This window comes from Xiphophorus maculatus, chromosome 23 (assembly GCF_002775205.1).
Source record: "Xiphophorus maculatus strain JP 163 A chromosome 23, X_maculatus-5.0-male, whole genome shotgun sequence".
NCBI lineage: Eukaryota > Metazoa > Chordata > Actinopteri > Cyprinodontiformes > Poeciliidae > Xiphophorus > Xiphophorus maculatus.
This window is the reverse complement of record NC_036465.1, coordinates 3,178,788-3,199,068: the sequence shown is the minus strand read 5'-3', so window position 1 is coordinate 3,199,068 and position 20,281 is coordinate 3,178,788. Positions and strand designations below refer to the sequence as shown.

General features: G+C 35.5%; 1 protein-coding gene across 2 annotated transcripts in view; it reads left to right on the top strand.

Annotated features, from left to right (window-relative positions):
- fstl5 (follistatin like 5) overlaps positions 1-20,281 on the top strand; it is a 189,934-nt gene that overhangs the window by 111,523 nt on the left and 58,130 nt on the right. Inside the window, exons 7-8 of one of the 2 annotated variants that reach the window (XM_005800578.2) lie at positions 12,572-12,738; positions 19,881-19,892. In XM_005800578.2, coding sequence (XP_005800635.1) covers positions 12,572-12,738; positions 19,881-19,892 — 179 coding nt within the window. The remainder of the gene's footprint in view (positions 1-12,571; positions 12,739-19,880; positions 19,893-20,281) is intronic. The other variant, XM_023328922.1, reaches the window with a different exon arrangement.

Sequence of the window (20,281 nt, the reverse complement as noted above, 5' to 3'; positions counted from 1 at the left end):
CATGCTCAGACGGAGGTCTCTCATCAGTAGCCAACAAAAACAGAATGGCACAAAACAGGAAATGGTCATATTCATGCCTCCAGCAAATATCCCAGCATGAATACAGGAAAGTGACTTATTTGAAGTGGTTAAGTAAATGTAATTTCACCTGCTTACAGATGCTGACAGAATGTCTTTTAAAGCCACTGTACTTGGTCAAGTTTAATAATGTTTAGGAAGGTTTTAAGAACAGCTGCATGCAAGGTGCCAGCATCTTTGTTTTTTAGGGCTTTTTAAAGTATAATAGGCAATAAAAGTTTAAATGTTATTGCTTTTATTAATAGTACCAACTTCAAGACTAAAAACCACCTTTCATCTATTAGTACTCCTCAAGCTGACTTTTTTTTAATATTTGCTGAACCTGCATTCATCTAACATTTTCCTAACATAAATGATCTGAAGTCAGATGTAAATTCCACCAAATATAACAAGTAACGATATAGTGATTGACAATAATTCAATGGTATGATTCATTCATTCTCTGTTCTGTGGTGTCTGCTGGTGTTAGTTCATTGTGTTTCTGATCTCCACAGTCAACACAGTGATCTGCCAGGAGAAAGCAGATCTCCTGGCAGAAGAGAGAAATCAGCAGACATGATTCTGCTGATTCATGTCAGCAGAATCATGTCCTTCTGCTGACATGATTTATGCATATGCTAATTTCATTTTTCTGCAGGACTTGAACTCACTGCCAAAAGTACCAATGACCTGCTTTAAGGACAAAAATTAGTCTGACCTTAACATCACTGACAATGTAGCTGTTAAGGGAAAGACCAAGCCAGATTTACTGAAGGTTGTTGTAAAACATTCTTCTTGACTTCTCAGCCAAAGCTCTATACACAGCATGGGTGATGTAATTCAGGAAAAAGGAACCCTGACAAAAGCACTGAGTTCATAAACTGCACAGTACCTGGACTGGAGATATGCTTTATCCTTCATTTTTTAGTGCTCAGGTAAAAGCTTGTTGACTTACTGTATATTTGGCATGTTTCAGGTTAGACTTGACCTGCTCCAATTTACGAGATTTTTGCTATTTTGTTCACTGAGTTTAGAAACCTTTCTATACATGAATGTTCAAAATGAAGTGGCTTATCAAATAAGCATCTGAAAATATTGAACAGTTGCTCTCCAGCAAGAAGAAATGAAGTGATCTGTCCATGGTGTACCCCACCTCTTGACCCCAGTCTGCTGGAGATGATCTCCAGATTTAGATGATGAATGGGAATGCTACAGTACTGAACTGAAAATGAGCTGAAAAACCTTGTAAAATCTGAAATCCTTGCTAAATACATCAAGAAATTCTAATTCTCTGAAGTGAAGTGTTTGTTCAACCCAGTGGTGGAACTTATCTCACCCTTCTAAGGGTGTCAACGTATTAATTTTAAGCCCCAGCAGATGCAATTTGTTTATTTTTGCGTCTTTATGAACTAAGGCTTGCAGGAATGTTAGCTGTCATAAAAGTGCTTTTGTCTCTAAGTTTGCTTCACTTTCAGTGAGAGTTTACATTTTATTTCAGAGGCATCATCAAAATTGGTAGTTTGTGTTTAAATCGTTTTTTTACATCTAAGCCTAGTTAATATGCTGTACATCCTTCTGTTTGGTTGGCTTGTTTAAGAGGTTTTCTAAAATTCACTTTCTCCTCAAATGTGTTTTCCTCTGTTTTATCATTTTGACATAAATCTTAATTCAGAGAAAGTTACAACATAGATTCTCCCTATTTCTTTTTTTCTGTAATACTTCATGGCAGTTTTACTCTTCATTTCATTCTTTCTTTGTAATTCCATGAAGTCCTCATCTTGTTTGATTCTGAGTCTGCTGTAATGCCTACATATACAGAAAGTTTGCCAAGTGTTGAAATTGGTTGACTTACACTTGTTACTTTCTGGAAGATTATAATTAGACATCAGTCAAGCCGCCTCTTGGGAATGGTGGTTCCATTAAGTGGAGTTTGCCGTTATCCAGCCCGCGTGGCAGAGCAAAAATTCAACAGGCTTTTACTTGTCAAAACCCCTGCTGAGTTTTCCATCCACAGGCAGTGAGAAGTGGTGTTAAAATGGTTTTCTAATTGATCAATTTATTTTCCAGCATGTTCCATTGTAGGTGTTTAGAATGTGTTTATTAAAAAGGTTCAATCTGTTTTATAATCAACAATCCTAAAGTAAGTAAAGGGAATTTACACAAAGTCTGCTGCAAAGATACCTGCAGGTCTTTTATTGTGTTAGAAATGATATACATGAATTATTAAAATGTTTAAATAAGTATTTTATGTAAATGTTTTCCTTCAGTCATTCCTTTATTGTGTTTACAGTAAAAAAGGTTATTCCACTACCGCTGGGCATTATTACCTCACTTTAACTTGTATTTATTTATAGATATGCATTACTGAAACACGCTCTGTCATTTAAACTGTTGAAATTACCTGGTCTTTTGTCACACAGTGATAAAATTCTTAATACCCCTTCAGGGTTTTAACAAAAACAGATGATTTGCTTCTTGCTTTTAGTATCAAAAGTCATAGTTGTAAAAAGACCAAATGGCCCTAAGATATGTAGAAAGTGTGGAGTATGACCAGTGTGTTACAACGTGGAGATCGACTACATCCACTTCATTTTCTGCTGTGCCTTTCAGTCCTGATTGGTTCTTTTATCAAATAACCTCCACCAGATTATTTGTTATCCTGATCTAGGGTTTGGAGTGACCACACCCCAAAGTAATCACCTATCACACTGTAGTAAATTCAGTCCATTAAAAAAAAAGAACAAAAAAAAAAAAAACAACACGCAAAATAAAATAAATGTATCAAAATAAATTTAAAATTAATTTTGTTTTTCAATGTAAAAAAAAACACATATTATATATGAACATTATAGGATTTAGCCTAGACCTTCAAATATTTCATCATGCTTTTAGGGCCTTTTACAATGATCAGCCACATAATATCATGTTCCACTTCTTCCAAGACATTAACAAATGCAAAACCAGTTCTCTTTGTTATCATGTCTCTTGTCATAAAATAATTATAACTAGACATTCCCCAATCAGTATTTTTGTCACAGATGCTGATGAATGATTTCAAATCAGCCATTTGCCCATGAAGAGTCACAGGGTGATTCACGATAAAAAGTCTTGCATAAACTCACCCAGCCATGATGTTTTCAACAATATCCGGATTCTGCCAACACATTCAGCAGGAATCCTGTCTTTTTCTTGTTATTTTTCCACATGGCGGTTTTCTTAATGCTTACATGTTTACTCTCTTCTTTGATATGACTTTTTGATAATTCAGCTCCTACAACTACTTTTGTGCACTTGCAGTTAATTTTACTGACCAAACGTGCAGGAAAAATGGTCTCCTGCTTTATAAATGTAGCGTTTGTTTTGAAAGTCAAAGCACCTTCCCTTTTCCCTCACTAATTCTATTAATCTGTTGCATCTCAGTTTGCACGCAAACTTTGTTTGCAGCCAACATAAAATCAGACAGTAATGCTGGGATTTGATTTGAGTCAGAGATTCTGATACTACTCACTGTAAAGATCCCATGACCAAGACTCTAATCATGGGATTTGATACTTGGAACTGCATCAGGACTTCCCTTTTTAGAACACCACAACAAACAACATAAATCTTGACAAGAGGAGAGATGAAATGCAGTTGGATGTTGATTGATGCTAACAGTTTGGTGGCAATACTCAATAACGGAAGGGAACCATGAATTTACATGCGCCAAAGCTCGTTTAAGTGGCAGATATGCTTAAAGTATAACTGTAGCATCACATTGTGTTTTGCATTCAGTAGGAAAAAAAGATAAGCTTTCATAGAGGCGAGAAAAAATCCACCCTGACTGTGGCGTGATTGTCTTCTGGGGCTTCTCTGCTGTGTTTGTCAGTGGAAGCCTTAAATCTGCACAAACAAAGGGAGAGGATTGTCACAGGAAGCTGTGAAGTGTCTGAGTTTCAGGGAAAAGGTCACGAAAAACAGCTCAAAACATATCCAGAAGAACTCTCAAATACTTGAAAATAATCATATTAAAATGTATTTCTGGTTTTTGAATGGTTCTGGTATTTGAAGCAGGGAAATCAAAGCACTGATTCGATAAACACATTTTGGAAAAAAGCATGAAAACGTTCAGAGTACTAATTAACTTGTCTCTATAAATTATTTACAATCCAAAAAGTTAATTATCTTGACACTATTTTTACTGTTTTAATTAATGCCGCTGACTATGCAATATTGGATTACGTGGAAACAAACATGAAAAAAGAAGGCGAACAGCGAGCAGCTTTTGCCACGCGTCATTAGTTCTGATTAAAAGCCCCAGTTTCATGATAAAGAAATGAAGACAGGGTGAGTAGATATTTCTCACTGAGTTCACATTTCTGCTGAAATTCTGAGGTGAGATGGTTGATTCTTTTTAAATGAGTGGATTTTGCATCTGAAGGTTGAGTTCTGAATTCCTAACTTTAACATGCACTTAATAAAAAAGGTGGAAATGCTTTCTCGTCTGTGGGGATTGTTTAGCAGCCCAGGGTTAACAAGTCTGCTCTACTTATCCAGCGTTTGACATTTCATATGCTTCTTCATCCATTTCAAGCTGTTGGCTTAAATTTGTTTGAATTCTTGCTGCTGTTCAGCTGCTGGTTGTATGTGCATAACAGATTTATTGTTTTTCTGAAGTAAATCTGTTCAATCAAAGTGATGAATGTATTTGTCACACATCACACAGAACCAGATGCCTCATTTTGTCTCATTGTAAAGAAAGCTTTGTCACTAATTACTAAACAAGAAATGAAGAACCATACAATTTACTTTTGTCTAAATCGATGTTATATTGCAGAAATATGACAAACACATTAAACACAGCCAGACTAAGTGATCTGTGATCAGTTATTGCAGAAAGCTACTTTTTTATAAGTTTTCCACATGGTAGCTGAGATAAAATAAGTCCAATTAAGCATCCTGTGAAGCTCTGCTGCATACTGATGCTGAAGGCCTCTCAGGATTTCTCCTTACAGCTGCTTTAGAAATAGACTCGAGGCTTATCATCCAGAGTTAATGCATTCACTAAGGAGATTTGTAAAAGTATTGCAGTGATCCTAAAATTTCAAAGGTTAATGGAAGCAGGATACAGGTGCATGTTAATAAATTGTAATGTCATTTACAGGCTGACTGTTATTTTACTAGCCGAATTAAAAAATATATATTAATTGACAAAAATGACAAAGTGGTGATTTTTGGTAAACCCACTCCTGAGACCCCAACATGTTTGTAGATGGCTTGGTCCAGCATATTAAGCCAGTTGTCACAAATCTGGATCTGGCTTTTGCTGTAGCAGCTACCAAATTGTGAAAAGATTTCCTGAAAATTAGACAGGCATCTCTTCTATCTGTTTTAAAATTCTTAAAACCCATTTGTTTACGCTAACGTTTAACATGCTATAGATGTTGATTTTACATCACTTTTATATTTTTAGATGATTTTCATCCTGCTTTTTTGGCTGATTGCTTGTATTTTGTGACTTTTAATGCTTTTGATTTTTGCTTTGTAACATATTTAACTGTACAGCAATTTGTTCCTGTTCAGGTTGTTTTCAGTGCTTATAAATAAAGTTTGGACGGACTGGAATGAAACCTAAAAATGCTTTGAAGAATACCATACATCTGCCTTGTGGAATGTACATTCACTGTACAGTATTTGCAGTCAGTAGTCAGCTTCCTTTTTGTACCATCCATGCTTGCAGTGGCATAAAGACGATCAGCCGATGACTCTGATCAGAGTTGTGGATGCTCAGGTTGCTTTAGCAGCTGCATTTAATAGCTTTGCAAAGTTGGATCTTTTGTCTCTGATCAATGTTCATTTTTAATAGAAAATCCAGTTTCTCAGAAATAGAAAGGTGAGTTGAATGAAAACAAAAGGTACTCAAGCAACAGGAATATGGAAGCCTTGAGAGGATTGGGAAGCAATGAACATTTTAACAGTGGGAAACTCACAAAGCACAGACAGCAACTACAACCTTAGAGAGGATGAACTTTATTTTCCTTGGTACACACTCACATTTCTTTATCAAAATCTTTTGATTGGTTGAATTTAATTTTCTATATGAGGAATTGCATTTTCATTTGCTGTAAGCCATATTCATCAAAATTAACAAAAAAAATTCTTGAAATAGATCATTATGTGTAATAAATCTTAGCTTTCCCTTCTGAATTGAAATGCTAAAATAAATACCTGACACTTCAATGTTATGCACAGGTTTGTTCTCAGGAGAACGGAGATGAGTATCCCCTGTTTTCAACTGTTAATAAGAACTCTAGCACAAGAATTAATCCTCTAGAGACCGCTCGTCGTGTCGGCGATCGACTCTGTTGAAAGTGTTAAAAAATGCAATTTAAGTGGAGATGTTCAGATTCCGCATCAAAGGTGCAGAATCTTATGTTTTAGTTCTTTATCAGCATGAAGTGATTCATACTGATGAATTCACCTATGCAGTGTGGCGGATGATGCAGATTTGAAGTTAAGCCATCAAAGCAAACACAGATCTGCTTGTTAGGTTGAAATTAAAGGATGTGAAGCTGAGATAAACAGGGTCCAGATTGTAGTCTTTTTCATTATTTTGTTATGATGAAATACAAATATAACATGCAGAAAGAGTGCTCATGATCAAAATTATTTAAGGTCAAAGCATGAGAGTTTGATTAGAAATCCTGCGTTAGTCAGAGTCGAAACAGAATATTAAATCATCTTGGAATATTTTATTCTTTTCTTCTTTCAACCAATTTGGTTTTAAGATCAAACTGTTTCCTGTAAAGTTTTCAACGTTTATTCATAAGGCACGTTTTCATACAATGTAGCCCAACAAACATAATGTGATTTATAGAATTTAAAACCAAAGAAAACATAATGTAGCTCAATCACTTAACAAAATGAAGAGACAAGTAAATAAAGTGATTGTAATTAACTTTAATAGAGAGTCATAATATCATGAGAAATCCCCAAGAGACAATATAAACGTCATGAAAACATCACAATTCTACATAAAAACTCTCTATAGAGGAAACTAAATGATGAGATATAAAATATAAGAGAATTAAAACAGAAAATTATAGATTATATTACAAGATCAAATTGAGTATGAATAAAACCAAACAATTAAAGTGAAAACTTGCTTAAAGTAGGATGGATGTGAAATGGAAAAAAAATCAAATTTTTATTTAAAATAACTCAATATGTTGATGTCATTGCCAGCCTTTAACCCCAGGCTGCCCTTCCTTTCTCAAATGTCTGTGATAGAAACTAAAACTGACTTTTATACTGATTGAACTGAAGAAAAGTATCTGTCCTCCTTGACATAATATGTTGAAAGTACAGTCAGATGTACATGTATGTTCAGCAGGTCTTTCAGTGAGTATTAGGAGATGCACCAGCTGTGTCACATTCTCCTCGACGTAAACTGAAACTGATCCAGAATATCAGATACATCTGCAGAGGCTTAATTACAACAAATGTAGTGAAAATTCTGCATCTGCGTTCTGCTTGGTGTCCGGTTTGAAATACTACATATGAATTGACTTATCTTTAGAAATCAAAGGCTAGATTAAAAATTTAAACAAAACATTTTAAACAATATATTTATTTACATTATGTACATGTATTCTTTTTATCCTGCAACTGACTTTATCCCGATTAAGATTTTTGTTGCTTTGTTTTGTTCCAGTTTTCAGGGGCAAAAAAATTTAAGGTCTGAAAAATGGTGTGACTGCATATTGAATATTATTATACATAATGTGTTTACTACAACTTTCATGTATAAGAAAGACCGTGTTGAGATAATGGCTGTTTTTGAAGCCTGTGATCAAGTAACTTTTCTATAATTTGACTCATTTCACCTCTGAATACTAATAATTATTATGGCCACATTGAGCTTTCAGGTATTTTTGCTTTGAATTTCCTTGTTTCCGAATTTTTGCACATTTTAAAATGAAGTGCAAACGCATGAATTGTCATCATTTGCACTTCTTTTTAAATGCTTTAAGTTCATTTATGGTTCAAGAATCTTTTCAGATAGTTTATGCAACTAATGACAAATGGGGGGGAAAAAACTGCAGATAACATTTAGAAAATATTCCAGCACTAGAGTATTTACAGTATGGTTTCTATATGCATGATTTCTGCTTTACAAGAAGAAATTCATAATATCATGACTTTATTCTTGTAATATTATGAATGTAGGATCTTATTCTTGTAATTTTATCTGTTTATTTTTATTACAGTGGCTCTAGTACTCTGTTGTAAAAGAAAACATCTGCCCTAAGTATTGAAGTTAAAAATACAATTCTACAAAATAAAATATGGGAAGTTGAAGTAAAAACAAAACTTGCATAAGTTTGACAATCACCAAAAAAGAAATAATCTTAGAATTCCAAAAAGACCTGAAATGGAAATAAAGCTCAGTCTGATTTAATCTCAGATGTTAAGGAATAAAAAATGCATTTTATGGCATCCATCTAAATATCTGCTTTCAGCAGTTCAAACTATCAGATAAAGAAATGACATATCTGTGTGAGCTTAGTAAAAAGGAATGTCATAGAGATGAAGAGAAGTGTGTTAGGACTGAAAGTTGGTGAAGAGGAACTGAGTGAGTGAGTGAGCAGCATTTCAGAAGGAGTTCAACGGAGCATGATGGAGGATGGAGTGAGAGGGTTGGTTAAGCAACCTTGGTGTAATTTGTCTTCATGCTGCCGGCCCTTTGCACCATCCTCTAGTCCCAGGCTGTTTTTCTCTGACAAGCTTGTTGCCTCTAGAACAATTGGTGATTTACCTCTCACCGTGTCACTGACCAGCATCCCATCCTGGGAGAAGTGCAGAGTAAATCAAAAGTCTGGACTTTCCCGTTAATCACTAATTACAGTTTGGATGGTGGAGGTTGATCCCTCCCAGAGGGCTCAGTCCCTCCGGCTTCAAATCAACCCGAATGCTACTCCTTCCACTGATAAATCTCTCACAGAGGTGGAGCTGGGCCGAGCCACCTCCAGCTGCTCAGACTCCCATCTCCCTGAAGAGTTTCTAATTCAGGTCGGATACTATCCCTCTTTTTTTTTTTTTTTTTCCTCCACTACTTCCTCCACCGAGCTGCTGAAGCTGTGATGGAGCCTGCCTGGTTGACAGTCTTCCTACTTTCTTCTTTAAATTCTCACTATAACTTCACACATTTCTATCCCCTCAGGGATCAGCGGCAAATCGAGTTTGTTGCTCGCAGCGTATTCCAGAAGCATTAAGATACAAGGAGGCTGTAATTGAATGGTTAGGGAGGACATTATTGAAGGAGATTTTGTCAGCATATCCACCCACTGCAACCTTAGCACATCAAAGAGCTCCAAATGGCAACATTGGGTGTGGATGTGCTCAGTTATCAGTGTTAGGAGAAGGACAATTATTAATGTGTGACTGATATAAGATCCATTTTTTTAAATTCTTAACTGGCTTTAATCTTTTATCTTTATTTTTTCTACTGTTGCTAAGATTAAATGTTTCATCCCAAGGTAGTTTGTATGCTTTTAATTTTTTTTTATATATGTGTGAAATCTCTTCCTTATATTGGATACTCTCCCAAACTATCATTGTGAAATGTAACAGTAACACTATCAGTAGATGTCAGTGGTTAAATATAGAGGAAACAATCTTTAACTAAGGAATATTTTTTTCTGTTTCACTTTTTTTGGTTATTTTTACAATTCTTCAGATTTCAGAATTCCTATGTGTTCCTATGTGTTGCAAACTATGTTACAAACACGAGTAGTAGATTTTAATTTCCAAAAGAATAAAGTGTAATATGGAACAAGAGCAGAGCAACAGAAATGTGTTTTTACTAAATTAATTATTTGAGAAAATGCAAGCTATCTACAGAGGAGGAGAAATTGATACTTGTAAACAGGTTACCCAATTCTTAAATTGGCTAAAGTAGTGGAATATATTCAAATTGGTAAATGAATCTTTAGTAAATCTTTGTCAACCGATAAGTGTTTTGAAACTAAATGAAAAACTGGGGTGTGAAAAACATTTACACCCCAGTGAATTTCTGAACACAGAGGTGCTGGTATTTTGATGTGTTAATGACAGCCAATTGCACACGTAGCCTGATGTAGTGAGGTCATAATATTACCTGTTATCATAATATTGCATATAAGAATGATTTCAAAACGTTAGTGTGAATCAAAGCAGTTTATTGAGAGTGAGCACCTGCAGTTCCTGCTGTGTGGAGTCTGGGATTCCTCAGCGGGGGAAACAGATAGGAATAATTTGATGTAACAAATTATTGACACATCAGTAATTGCAGATACAAATTGTATTAATTTAATATATTCCTACAATTTTCCAAAGATTGACTGTGAAAGGACTGGAATACCTTTGATCCTCTTTAGAGTTCTCAGTTTTTCATGCTGATAAGCTGAAATTGTCAACCACTCAAAAACCAATCTTCATTCAATAAAGAAAATTTAGTTGCATCTTTACTTAAAAAGTCTCACTCTCTTTTGTAGATCAACTTTTATATACATATGTAAGAACCGGAGTCTCCTCAGCCCCTTCAATGACTTTTGGCATTAAGGATTTTTGGGACAAGAACATAAATGCTTTTATCTACATGTATGTTTTAATGAGTAAATGTAACATTTTCCTGACTTTTTTTAAACCTGTGGTCTCACTTTAATTGCAAAAATCCAATGCCACAATCAATTCTGAAGTTATTTTTTCTTTAGCAATGCTTGATTCTGAATTATACTGTATATGCTGTGGACTGTGCAGTAACACCTGTAATATTTGATGCAGTCTGATGTAAGTACTTGCCAATGCACCAGCCTCTAGGTGCTCATCACGACCGGTCTTTGTCAGCCGTTACAGAGGGGTTGGCTGAGAGTTGTGGTCATTTTGGAGCAGGACAGGAACTGTGCTGAATGATAGAACAGAAATGTTTTTAGTTTGTTCCACTGTAATTAATTGACTACTTTTAATTCATGTAATATGTCAAATAAAATTTTAAGGCAAGACTTTTAATTAGGTGTTTATACAACCTCACAAATTCAGTGAGTTGGAAGCAGCATAGTGATTGCAGTTTCTTCTTGGAACGAGTCGTCTGATGTCTCCTGTCTGACTGGTGAACAGACAGGAGTTTTCAACAAGTTTTCCCAGTTCTCTGTTTAGATGCAACAAAATCACAGATACAGCATACCAAAGGCAAGTTTAAAGACATGAGAAGCCATTGGTCTCCGAGCGACAGCAGTCTCACTTTAATTAAAGGTGCTTGCATCGTTATTCTCCAGGCTGTGGCAAGTGAGCACTGTCTGTTGGACCTTCTCTTTCATTAGATTTTGTATTTCATGCCCTGAGGAGCAGAACAAATTGAGTCTCTGTTTCCTTTTGCTCCATTGTTCATTACCCAAGAGAAAGATTAAAAATCATCATCTCATGGACCACATTACATAATACCAAAGAATGAATGATTGTACACTGCCCTTACGGTCTCTTCCAAAGCACCAAGTAGCAAAGCTGTCCTACCTTCTGACCACCAGGTCTTTTATAATTAAATCATGAATGCAAAGAAGAGGAATGTGGTAATTCTGGTCAGTTGAACAGATGTACAGATTCTTCTCTTAGTCCCTTTTCTTAACTAAGAAACAACAAAAAGTCTGTACCTGTGTTACAGACAGCAAGCATGTGTAAAAATAAGCCAGCTTCAAGTTACCAAGCAGCACAAGTAAGACGAGATGTTTGCAGTCAGCAGAAAAGAAGAGCAGCTGCTTCCTGAATGAGTTGGGTTTGTTTTCATGGCTAAAAAATTGGAGCTGTAAATTTATTGACTTTCAGTAAATATTTGAAAGCAAAGAAACACAATAAGAATGAGCAAAAATGAGCAACATTATCTCAAAAATTAGATAATGTTTTATCTGACCAGGAAAATGAGTGATCTCACATTTATTGTCTTTTAGCCCAATTTATTTACAGTTTTCTGTTACTTGTGTTAAGAGGTGGGTAATAACTAATTACATTTACTTCAGTATGTTCTTGGAAAAAACACATATTTAGAAGTTGTTTTACTTCCCCTTTTACTTGAATAATATTATTCTGAAGTATTGGAACTGAAGTACATTTTCTTGTTACTCTGTTCCCTCTCTAAAGAACAAACCGACAGTCTATCTTAAAGCAAGACTTCAAGCTTCATTAGAGCTCAGTGATATGGCTAAAAAGCATATTATAATATAATTTCATATCAGTTGGTATCAAAAAAATTATTCATTTTTACATTAACCATCCAAAATACTACCAAACTGGTGATGTAACCTTTTGTTTCCTCTTGGGCTGACGCTCCTCATAATTCAATTGTTTTGAAACGGACTGCGTTTCAAAAATAAAATTCTTTGCTGTCCAACTGAAGCGTCCTCACACCAACACTTTGAAGACGACCACCAACCACCCACTACATTACTTTACTTTCCTCTGCTTGAATATCATTTTTTACCTTTGTTTTTTTTCTCCTAAACAGATGTTTACCTGCTGAACCTCCCAGATGAGCAGAAAGTCAGCGTCACAACAGTTACCGTTGGACAGAGCGCCGTGATGACCTGCGCCATCACAGGAGAGCGGAGACCGCCTATTTTATGGAAAAGGAACAATCAGTATCTCAACCCCCTGAACCTGGAGGACCTTAACGTAAGAACTTGTCAATATTTTAAAATTTTTAAAATGTTTTAAACTTCAATGCAGAATGTGTTCACTGAGTAGTCATAACTTAATTAAAAAGTTATGAGTGGCTCTGGGTAGAAAGAGGAAGGGATATTACACAAAGCAAGCGGTTTAAAGATGAAGGAAACCTTTCAATTCTGATGTAAGGGTTTCTGATAGGGATCAGCTGATGTGAAATTTTACAGCTTAACCTTGATGTATATAAGAATAACCTAGTCTATTTTTTTGTTCTTCAATACAGAAATGCCACATTTATTCCTACTTGCTGAAGGAATAACTGACCATCAGTGAACAGAAAAAGGTTGAGGAGTGGCAGCACTCTGTTAATCCATGCCAACATGAAGATCTTTTCTGTCATCTTATTAAAAATTTTACACCAAAGGGACAGCTTTTTAACGCTTTGCTGTCCCTTTATAACAGGTTGTATTGAATCAATCAGATCAACTCATATCTACCAATATGATCATGAGTTACAGAAATCGATCATGGAACAAAGAGATATGACTGCCCTCGTTTCAGTCTCCATGTGTCCCTATGTTGGAAAGGTGGACACTAGAATTGCTCTGGGAGAAAGCCGAGCTGTATGTGGATGTTTGAGATGTACCACATACATAAACATTATTATAAACAAGAAAGCCGCTGTCATAGAAACATTATTCCCTGATGGCGCCAATCTATTTCAGAAGGGTAATACCTTTTGTCACTTGGCAAGAAATGGTTTGATAAGGATCTGAGGAAACATGACAATGAATTTAACTTTATGTGGCCTTCTATCCCCCCAGATCTCAGTTAAATCAAGATATGTAGGATGTGACAGAAAAATATGTCTAATCCATAGAGGCGCACCTGTCGCTGTACAGAACAGAAATGTTATTTCAGCTTCACTCTTACATTACAGCAGAGCCTCAGAGGTCCTTTAATCTAAACAGACTGAAAAAGGTTTGACTTCTCAGAATTTAGTGGGTTATTATGTAGTTCTGATGATTTCACATATCCATGTGTTAAATTATCATTCAGTCTTTGTTATATCACTTTTATACACATTTCAGGTGGACAAAGTACTTTAAATAAGGCAAACAGAAAGTGACGAATAAACACAATCAAAGAAACAAAACAGTTGAGCTCAAAAAGCTCAAACAGTTGAGCTAAAAACTGTTTTGTGTTCTTCTGGAGAACACAAATTGTACATAAATCTGTAGCTGTACAGGCGTGATGCAGGTTTATCTGCGTGGGACAATAAAGACCATCTGGGCTGATGGACAGAAGAAATGCAGCTGAGTTGCTGAGACATCGGTACAGAAATACAAATACTAAAGAGCATAGATTCTCATAAGAAATTATAGTCAAAGGTAATTAAAAAATAAATAAAAAGAAATTGAACAAATTGACATTCGAGTTAAACAGCTGATGGGTTTTATTACTTGATCAATAAAACTCACTGAATAAGTAAATAAAATGTGTTCGATCCTTAAAGCATAATAAAATTACAACTGTAATTAACTTTTAAAAACCTTAGTAGATATCTTTTGCCTTCATAGCTTCAGAAAGAATTTTCTCCAGGCAACAACCAAAAATAATACAGTTGTATTGTTCAGGTGTCATCAGGATGTTTTTCAAAAGACCCCAGGAGTTTGGATATGTAATATAAGGAACATGTTGAACTTTAATTGTTAATGCCTTTGAAAAATCATTTAAAAGCCACTGCTGATTGATTCTAAAATATACAGATAGCCATAGCAGAGACTTAAAAATGGTGTGGCGTAATCTCTCTCTTTTTTTTCATTTTTGCAACCAAATTCTGCAGTAGTTGAAGAGACGCTATCTTCTCTTTTGAACAGGACAAAAAACTAGACAAATTAGATTGCAACTTAGATTATTAACAATCCTAAATAATGCTAACTTTATTGGATAATCTCAAATATGTAGTATTTACAATTTGGTTAGTTTCATCATTTCAAAAGCTTCTCTGCTTTAAAGTTGTACATTAAAAATAGGTATGTAGTCATGAACCACAGAGATCCTGAAGTTGTGCTACTTTAAATAGTTTTTAGCAGCAATCTTAAAAGCAGTAGAAAATATAAGTATCTTGTCATTCTTCCAAAAATCTGAAAACATTTTCTATGACGGATCTAAAAAGCAAGTTTTCAGTTGTACTTGTGAGATAAATGCTACACATGCTAAGCAAAAAACAAGAAAATTCTGGGGTTTCTTTCACCAGCGGAGAAGGAATCCACGGCAGTAAGACCCCTGTTCTGATGTGTACTGGCAGTAACTAACAATTTTAGCCTATTTTGTTTTACTATTGGTTTGCCTTTGTGTTGTACGGCTGACTATAATTCAATATGTCAGATTGTGTTCTTGGTGACTGTTTAGAAAATGGTGGGAGTGACAGAGACAGAGAGAGAAGATGAAAGGGGATACCTAAGGGCTTCAGCCCTAGAGGAAGGACCTTCTTTCATAACTGTGTGTGTGAGTGTGTTAATCTGTATGCACAGCCCCAGACTGACATTTGTTTTACTTTCTTCCACATCAAAAGAAGCAAGAAAACTCGTGATGAAGTTCAGATTGAGTTTCCATTTACCTTAAACTTTTTTTTTCAGAAATCACTAAGATGAGTGTGATATTACAGTGCATAATTAAACCAACAGTGGCACAGTAGATAAAGTGAATCCAGCAAAGCCACTAAAGTTATGTTAAATGTTGATGACCCTTAAGTTGAGTAAGAGGCACCCAGCTGTTGCCAGTTATCTTTTGCACCATGAGCTGCTGGTTCTGTTTGTCAGTGATGTGTGTCGCCCATAAAAACCAGTGCTCAAACTGCTGGTATGAGTCCCACAGCTTCTCTGCTGAATGCTTCATCCTGTCATTTTTTTGTGATATATTTTTGCCTTTAACAATATGAGGGTAAAAATAGTTGTAAACTGAAAACGCTGTAAGTGTCTTTAGGAGGATTTGCAAAGTGAGATGAAGCTTTGCAGGGTCAAAAGAAGCTTTGAAGTGTTTTTTTTTTATTATTATTATTCCTGGCAAACAACTTTTTCTCTTCGTGTTTTTGTAGGTTCAATACAACTAGCTTTTGCTTTATCTTTTTGATATTGCCTGAAGACACGCAGTAGAGTTCGGTGTCCTGACCATGGGTGGTCTCTGTCTGCTCTTTGCACATACTTGTCTGTTCCCTGAGTGATTTATATCAGATCTTGCTCTGTGTATTTTTAATTCAAATGTCAACTGAAGGATGAAAGAGTCTGCTGTCAAGAGACGCTCATTATTCTAGGAAAGGCTTTGTCTGGGGTTTTTCAGTAATGACAATAATGACTGCAAAATTTAAACACCAGTTTTTCATCTCTTGTGTTTTGGACACAATTTTTTTCCAGCTTCCTGCATGGGTTGATGGATGGAAGAAATGCATTATAACATTATAATTTATCTAATATGTAGCACCTAACAATGCAACATCAAATGAACATGCTTTTAGTTGTCATGAGAAATGGGTCTGAGCTGTGGTGCATCCTTCTACCAGTGGCTCTCTAAATCTTGCTACACCTCTAATGGGTGACTCATTTGCATAATTAGGACACTTAAACATATGGGAGCAGATTTACTGCCCACAGGATTGTGGCAGGATGATGGTATACCATTTACACATACCAAGTCTACTGGAGGCAATGAAGATTAGAAAAGACTTGCAAATGTACACAAACTGATAACAGGTCGGAAGTTGCTGACGATACTGATTTTAAGTGAGGCAGAACAAGGCTATTTTTCTGGTTATAGGTAGGTCTGAAGCCTTCTTTAAAGTAATGTGTATATTCTGGCCTAGTTCAAACAATACTGAATTGAAGAACTGCACAATTTGGATAGAGGTATGTTTTTGTAACACTTATTTCTATATGTAGTTTAATAATTTGATTTTGGGTTGTTTGGTATAGCAGCTAAGTGAGCTCTTTCAGGTGCAGTCAGAGCAGTTGTGGGACAGAATGTACATCACAGGCGCAGAACTAAGAAGGTAATAAATTACTTGCTGTCTCACCAGCAATACGTTGGTGTGATTAGTTTGCAGCCTTGTCATCATGCAATTCTGGCTTGTTTTGCTTCAAATCCTAAAATGATCAATCCATACAGTTCAACAGCAGAAGATGATGGATAAACCGCCACTGCTCCCACCAGACTCTTTCATTGATGATGACAATCAACCAGCAGAATCTCCCTACAGAAGCTCTGGGTTTGCTTTTGTAAGAATGGGAATTCTCAAACTTCCATCATGCGTCTAAAGGAGCTCAATGAACACCAGGACACCTCTTGAAGTTCAGTTCTTCAATTCAGGATTGTTTGAACTAGGCCAGAAAATACACATTACTTTAAGGAAGGCTTCAGACCTACCTATAACTAGAAAAATAGCCTTGTTCTGCCTCACTTAAATGATTTTAGTATCGTCAGTAACTTCGTTTGTGTACATTTGCAAGTCTGTGCTAATCTTCATTGCCTCCAGTAGACAGGAGCTTTGTTCTGACAGGTAATCGTAAAACTGGTGAAACTGTGAAAAAGCTCCTGAGTTTCTTTTGTGATAGAAAACACCACAAAGGCATGAAAATCGTGCAGCACTCTACTGCTATCTCTTTTATGTTAGACTGACAAAAGCAGTCTCTTAGTTAAAGGCACATGTCAGTCCACCTGAACACCCACACACACATCACACTGTCATATTGACACATGTCAATTTGACAATCTCACACATTCAACTAAAAAACGCAAAATGCCTTTAAGGTGTTTTAGGAAATCTTAGAAAGAGATGCAGCCAGAAGCCTTTAGAGACTCACTGAAGATCCCTGAACTTTACTGTAAAATGTGTACGTATAACGGGAAAATGTGTACGAACTCTAGTTATTTTAAAGGTAGATTTGAGCAAAATATGCTTTAATCAAATCATAATAAAAGGGCATGAAAAGAAATTTAAATTAGACAAATGAGACCTTCTTAATGAGTTTTAAAGGATTTAGTAATTTAGATGAAAAGTACATGTTTAATTGGTTGGGGAATTATGCATTTTCATAGCAACATCAAGTAACTATGTTTCCTTCCATTGCTATGAAAATGCTGTTTTATCAAACATAACTGAAAAGAAATTTGACTTTGTAATTTGACACCTTAAAATTGGGCCTCTGTCTCTTTAAGAAGCTCATACTCTTTCAAACACTCCTTCAGCATGGCATCATCACAGTACTACACCATTATGCTGTTTACAGCCATTCAAGGATCGGAGTCCCCACACCATCCCCTCTCCACACACACGCCCTCCATCCCCACCTTTAAAAGCAGCAATGAAAAGAATAAATGTAATTAATACTTCACTAGGACACTGTCACTAAAAGCTTTGCATTTCTTCAATTTATTCATTTAATGAATGGTTTTGTTTTGCATTTCTAGAGCTCTCAGCATGTTGGTTTTCTGTTTGTGGAGTTTCATAAAGTGATTGAGTTAATCTATATCCTCAGACTGAGAGTACTTCATGTGATTTTACAACATATGCAGTTGTTTTGATGTTGGCACTTTAAAGCCTGACTTTGTAACCTTTGCTGTTGTGTGGATTACCTCTAAACACTAAGAGCATGTGATTCAGCATGATGCATAGCATCAGCTGAACACTGTTCAGATCCGTGTGCAAACCAAACCATATCCAGCTGAACCTCTGATGGACTATGCAGTGGCTTAATCCAGATTTATTTTTGGCTCTCAAGCTTCCAGTCGATCACTGCAGTTCTTTTCATAGACAAGAGTGGATTTCACATGCACCTGGCACCCACAAACACATTCTAAAATGCCTTGCAGACAAATTTAGTATAATTGCTTGTTGGAAATATTTGTGAACATCCACTGCCAACATTGATTAGTCATATTCCTGTGAGTAAATGAGACGTTTACTGTGTAATCCCACAGGCGTTCCCAGTTTAGAACATGGTTATTTTCAAAGTTTTTGACGACATTCTGATCTAGTAAATTGCACACTAATCCCACGAGGGAGCTGGTATCCTGGAGCCCAATAGAGTCTCTCAATTTTGACAAAGCAGCTTACTGTAATTCCATGAAGCTGACCGTTGCTGACTATTGCATCATCATCCAACACTGCCAGTAATTCAGTCTTCACCCGGGGGCCAAGCAAAAGAAACATTGGTAAACTTTAAAAGTGTGCATTTGTGTAAACATTAATCTTACATCTACAATTTAAGTTGTACTTATTAATTTGATGTTAAGAGATGAGCGTGTTTTGTGGCAACGAAGTGCCACGAAGTAAACATCTGATTTTTACTTTTGTTTTGAATGTCTGTTTTATAATATATTTACACCTATAAAAATAACATTTTAACTCTTCTGCAAAATTCACCAACTGTACTTCTTAAATAGTATTTCAAAAGAGCAGAAGAATTGATTTTTAAACAATAACAATATTTGTTGTTAATCTGTTGCTACGAAATGAGCGTGTTTCCTGGTAGCAAAGTGTCACGAAGTAAACATCTGATTTTTACTTCTGTGTTGAATGTCTGTTTTTTATTTACACCAATGACAAATAACATTTTAACTCTAATGCAAAATTCACCAACTACAATTCATAAGTAGTATTTCAAAAGAGGAGAAGAATACATTTTTAGACAATAACAATATTTGTTGTTAGTCTGTTGCTAAGAGATGAGCATGTTTCCTGGTAGAAAAGTGCCATGAAGTAAACATCTTATTTTTACTTTTGCAATATTTGCCAACTGTATTTTTTTTTGTGTCTAAGCAGATGAGCGGTATTTCAAAAGAGCAGAAGAAATCTTATGTTTTTTGAACAATAATGTTTGTTGTTAATTTGTTGCTAAGAGATAAGCGCATTTTCTAATAACGAACTGCCATGAAGTAAATATTAGATTTTTACTTCTGTGTTGAATGTCTGTTTTATAATATATTTACCACCAATGACAAAGAAAACATTTTTACTTTTCTGCAAAATTTGCCAACTGCACAAGTCTTGTTATTTTGTTTTAGACTATTATAAAATATTATTATGGTGTCTTAAATGTTGTGGAAAAATAGTCACCCTCTAATTTTTTTAACCTTTCGTGTTTTTTCAACAGATCCCATCTCAGGTAGGGCTTTCTGCTTTTTGTTCTGTTTATGCTTGGTATTATTGCATTATATTAACAAAAAGCCCACAAAGCTGCAATAGTGCCTGTAACATGCAGATTATACTTAACTCATAACATTTTTTAGAGTGAAATTCTCTCTGTATTAAAATAAAAAAAATTGTGCCCAGCAATTTCAAAGTGATTGTACATAGTATGCACATAAAACCTGCAAAAAAGAAGAGTTTTATGTTTGCAGAATTTTGCAATGCTGTAAGTAATATAATTCAATCCACTGTAGCTTTACTCTCTTAGACCAGGGTAAAACTAATGTAACTTATTCCTAGAAAAATTTCATTTTTGTAAAAGTTTATTTTTTCTTGGCAGACCGACTTCAATGCTTTATAGGGTAT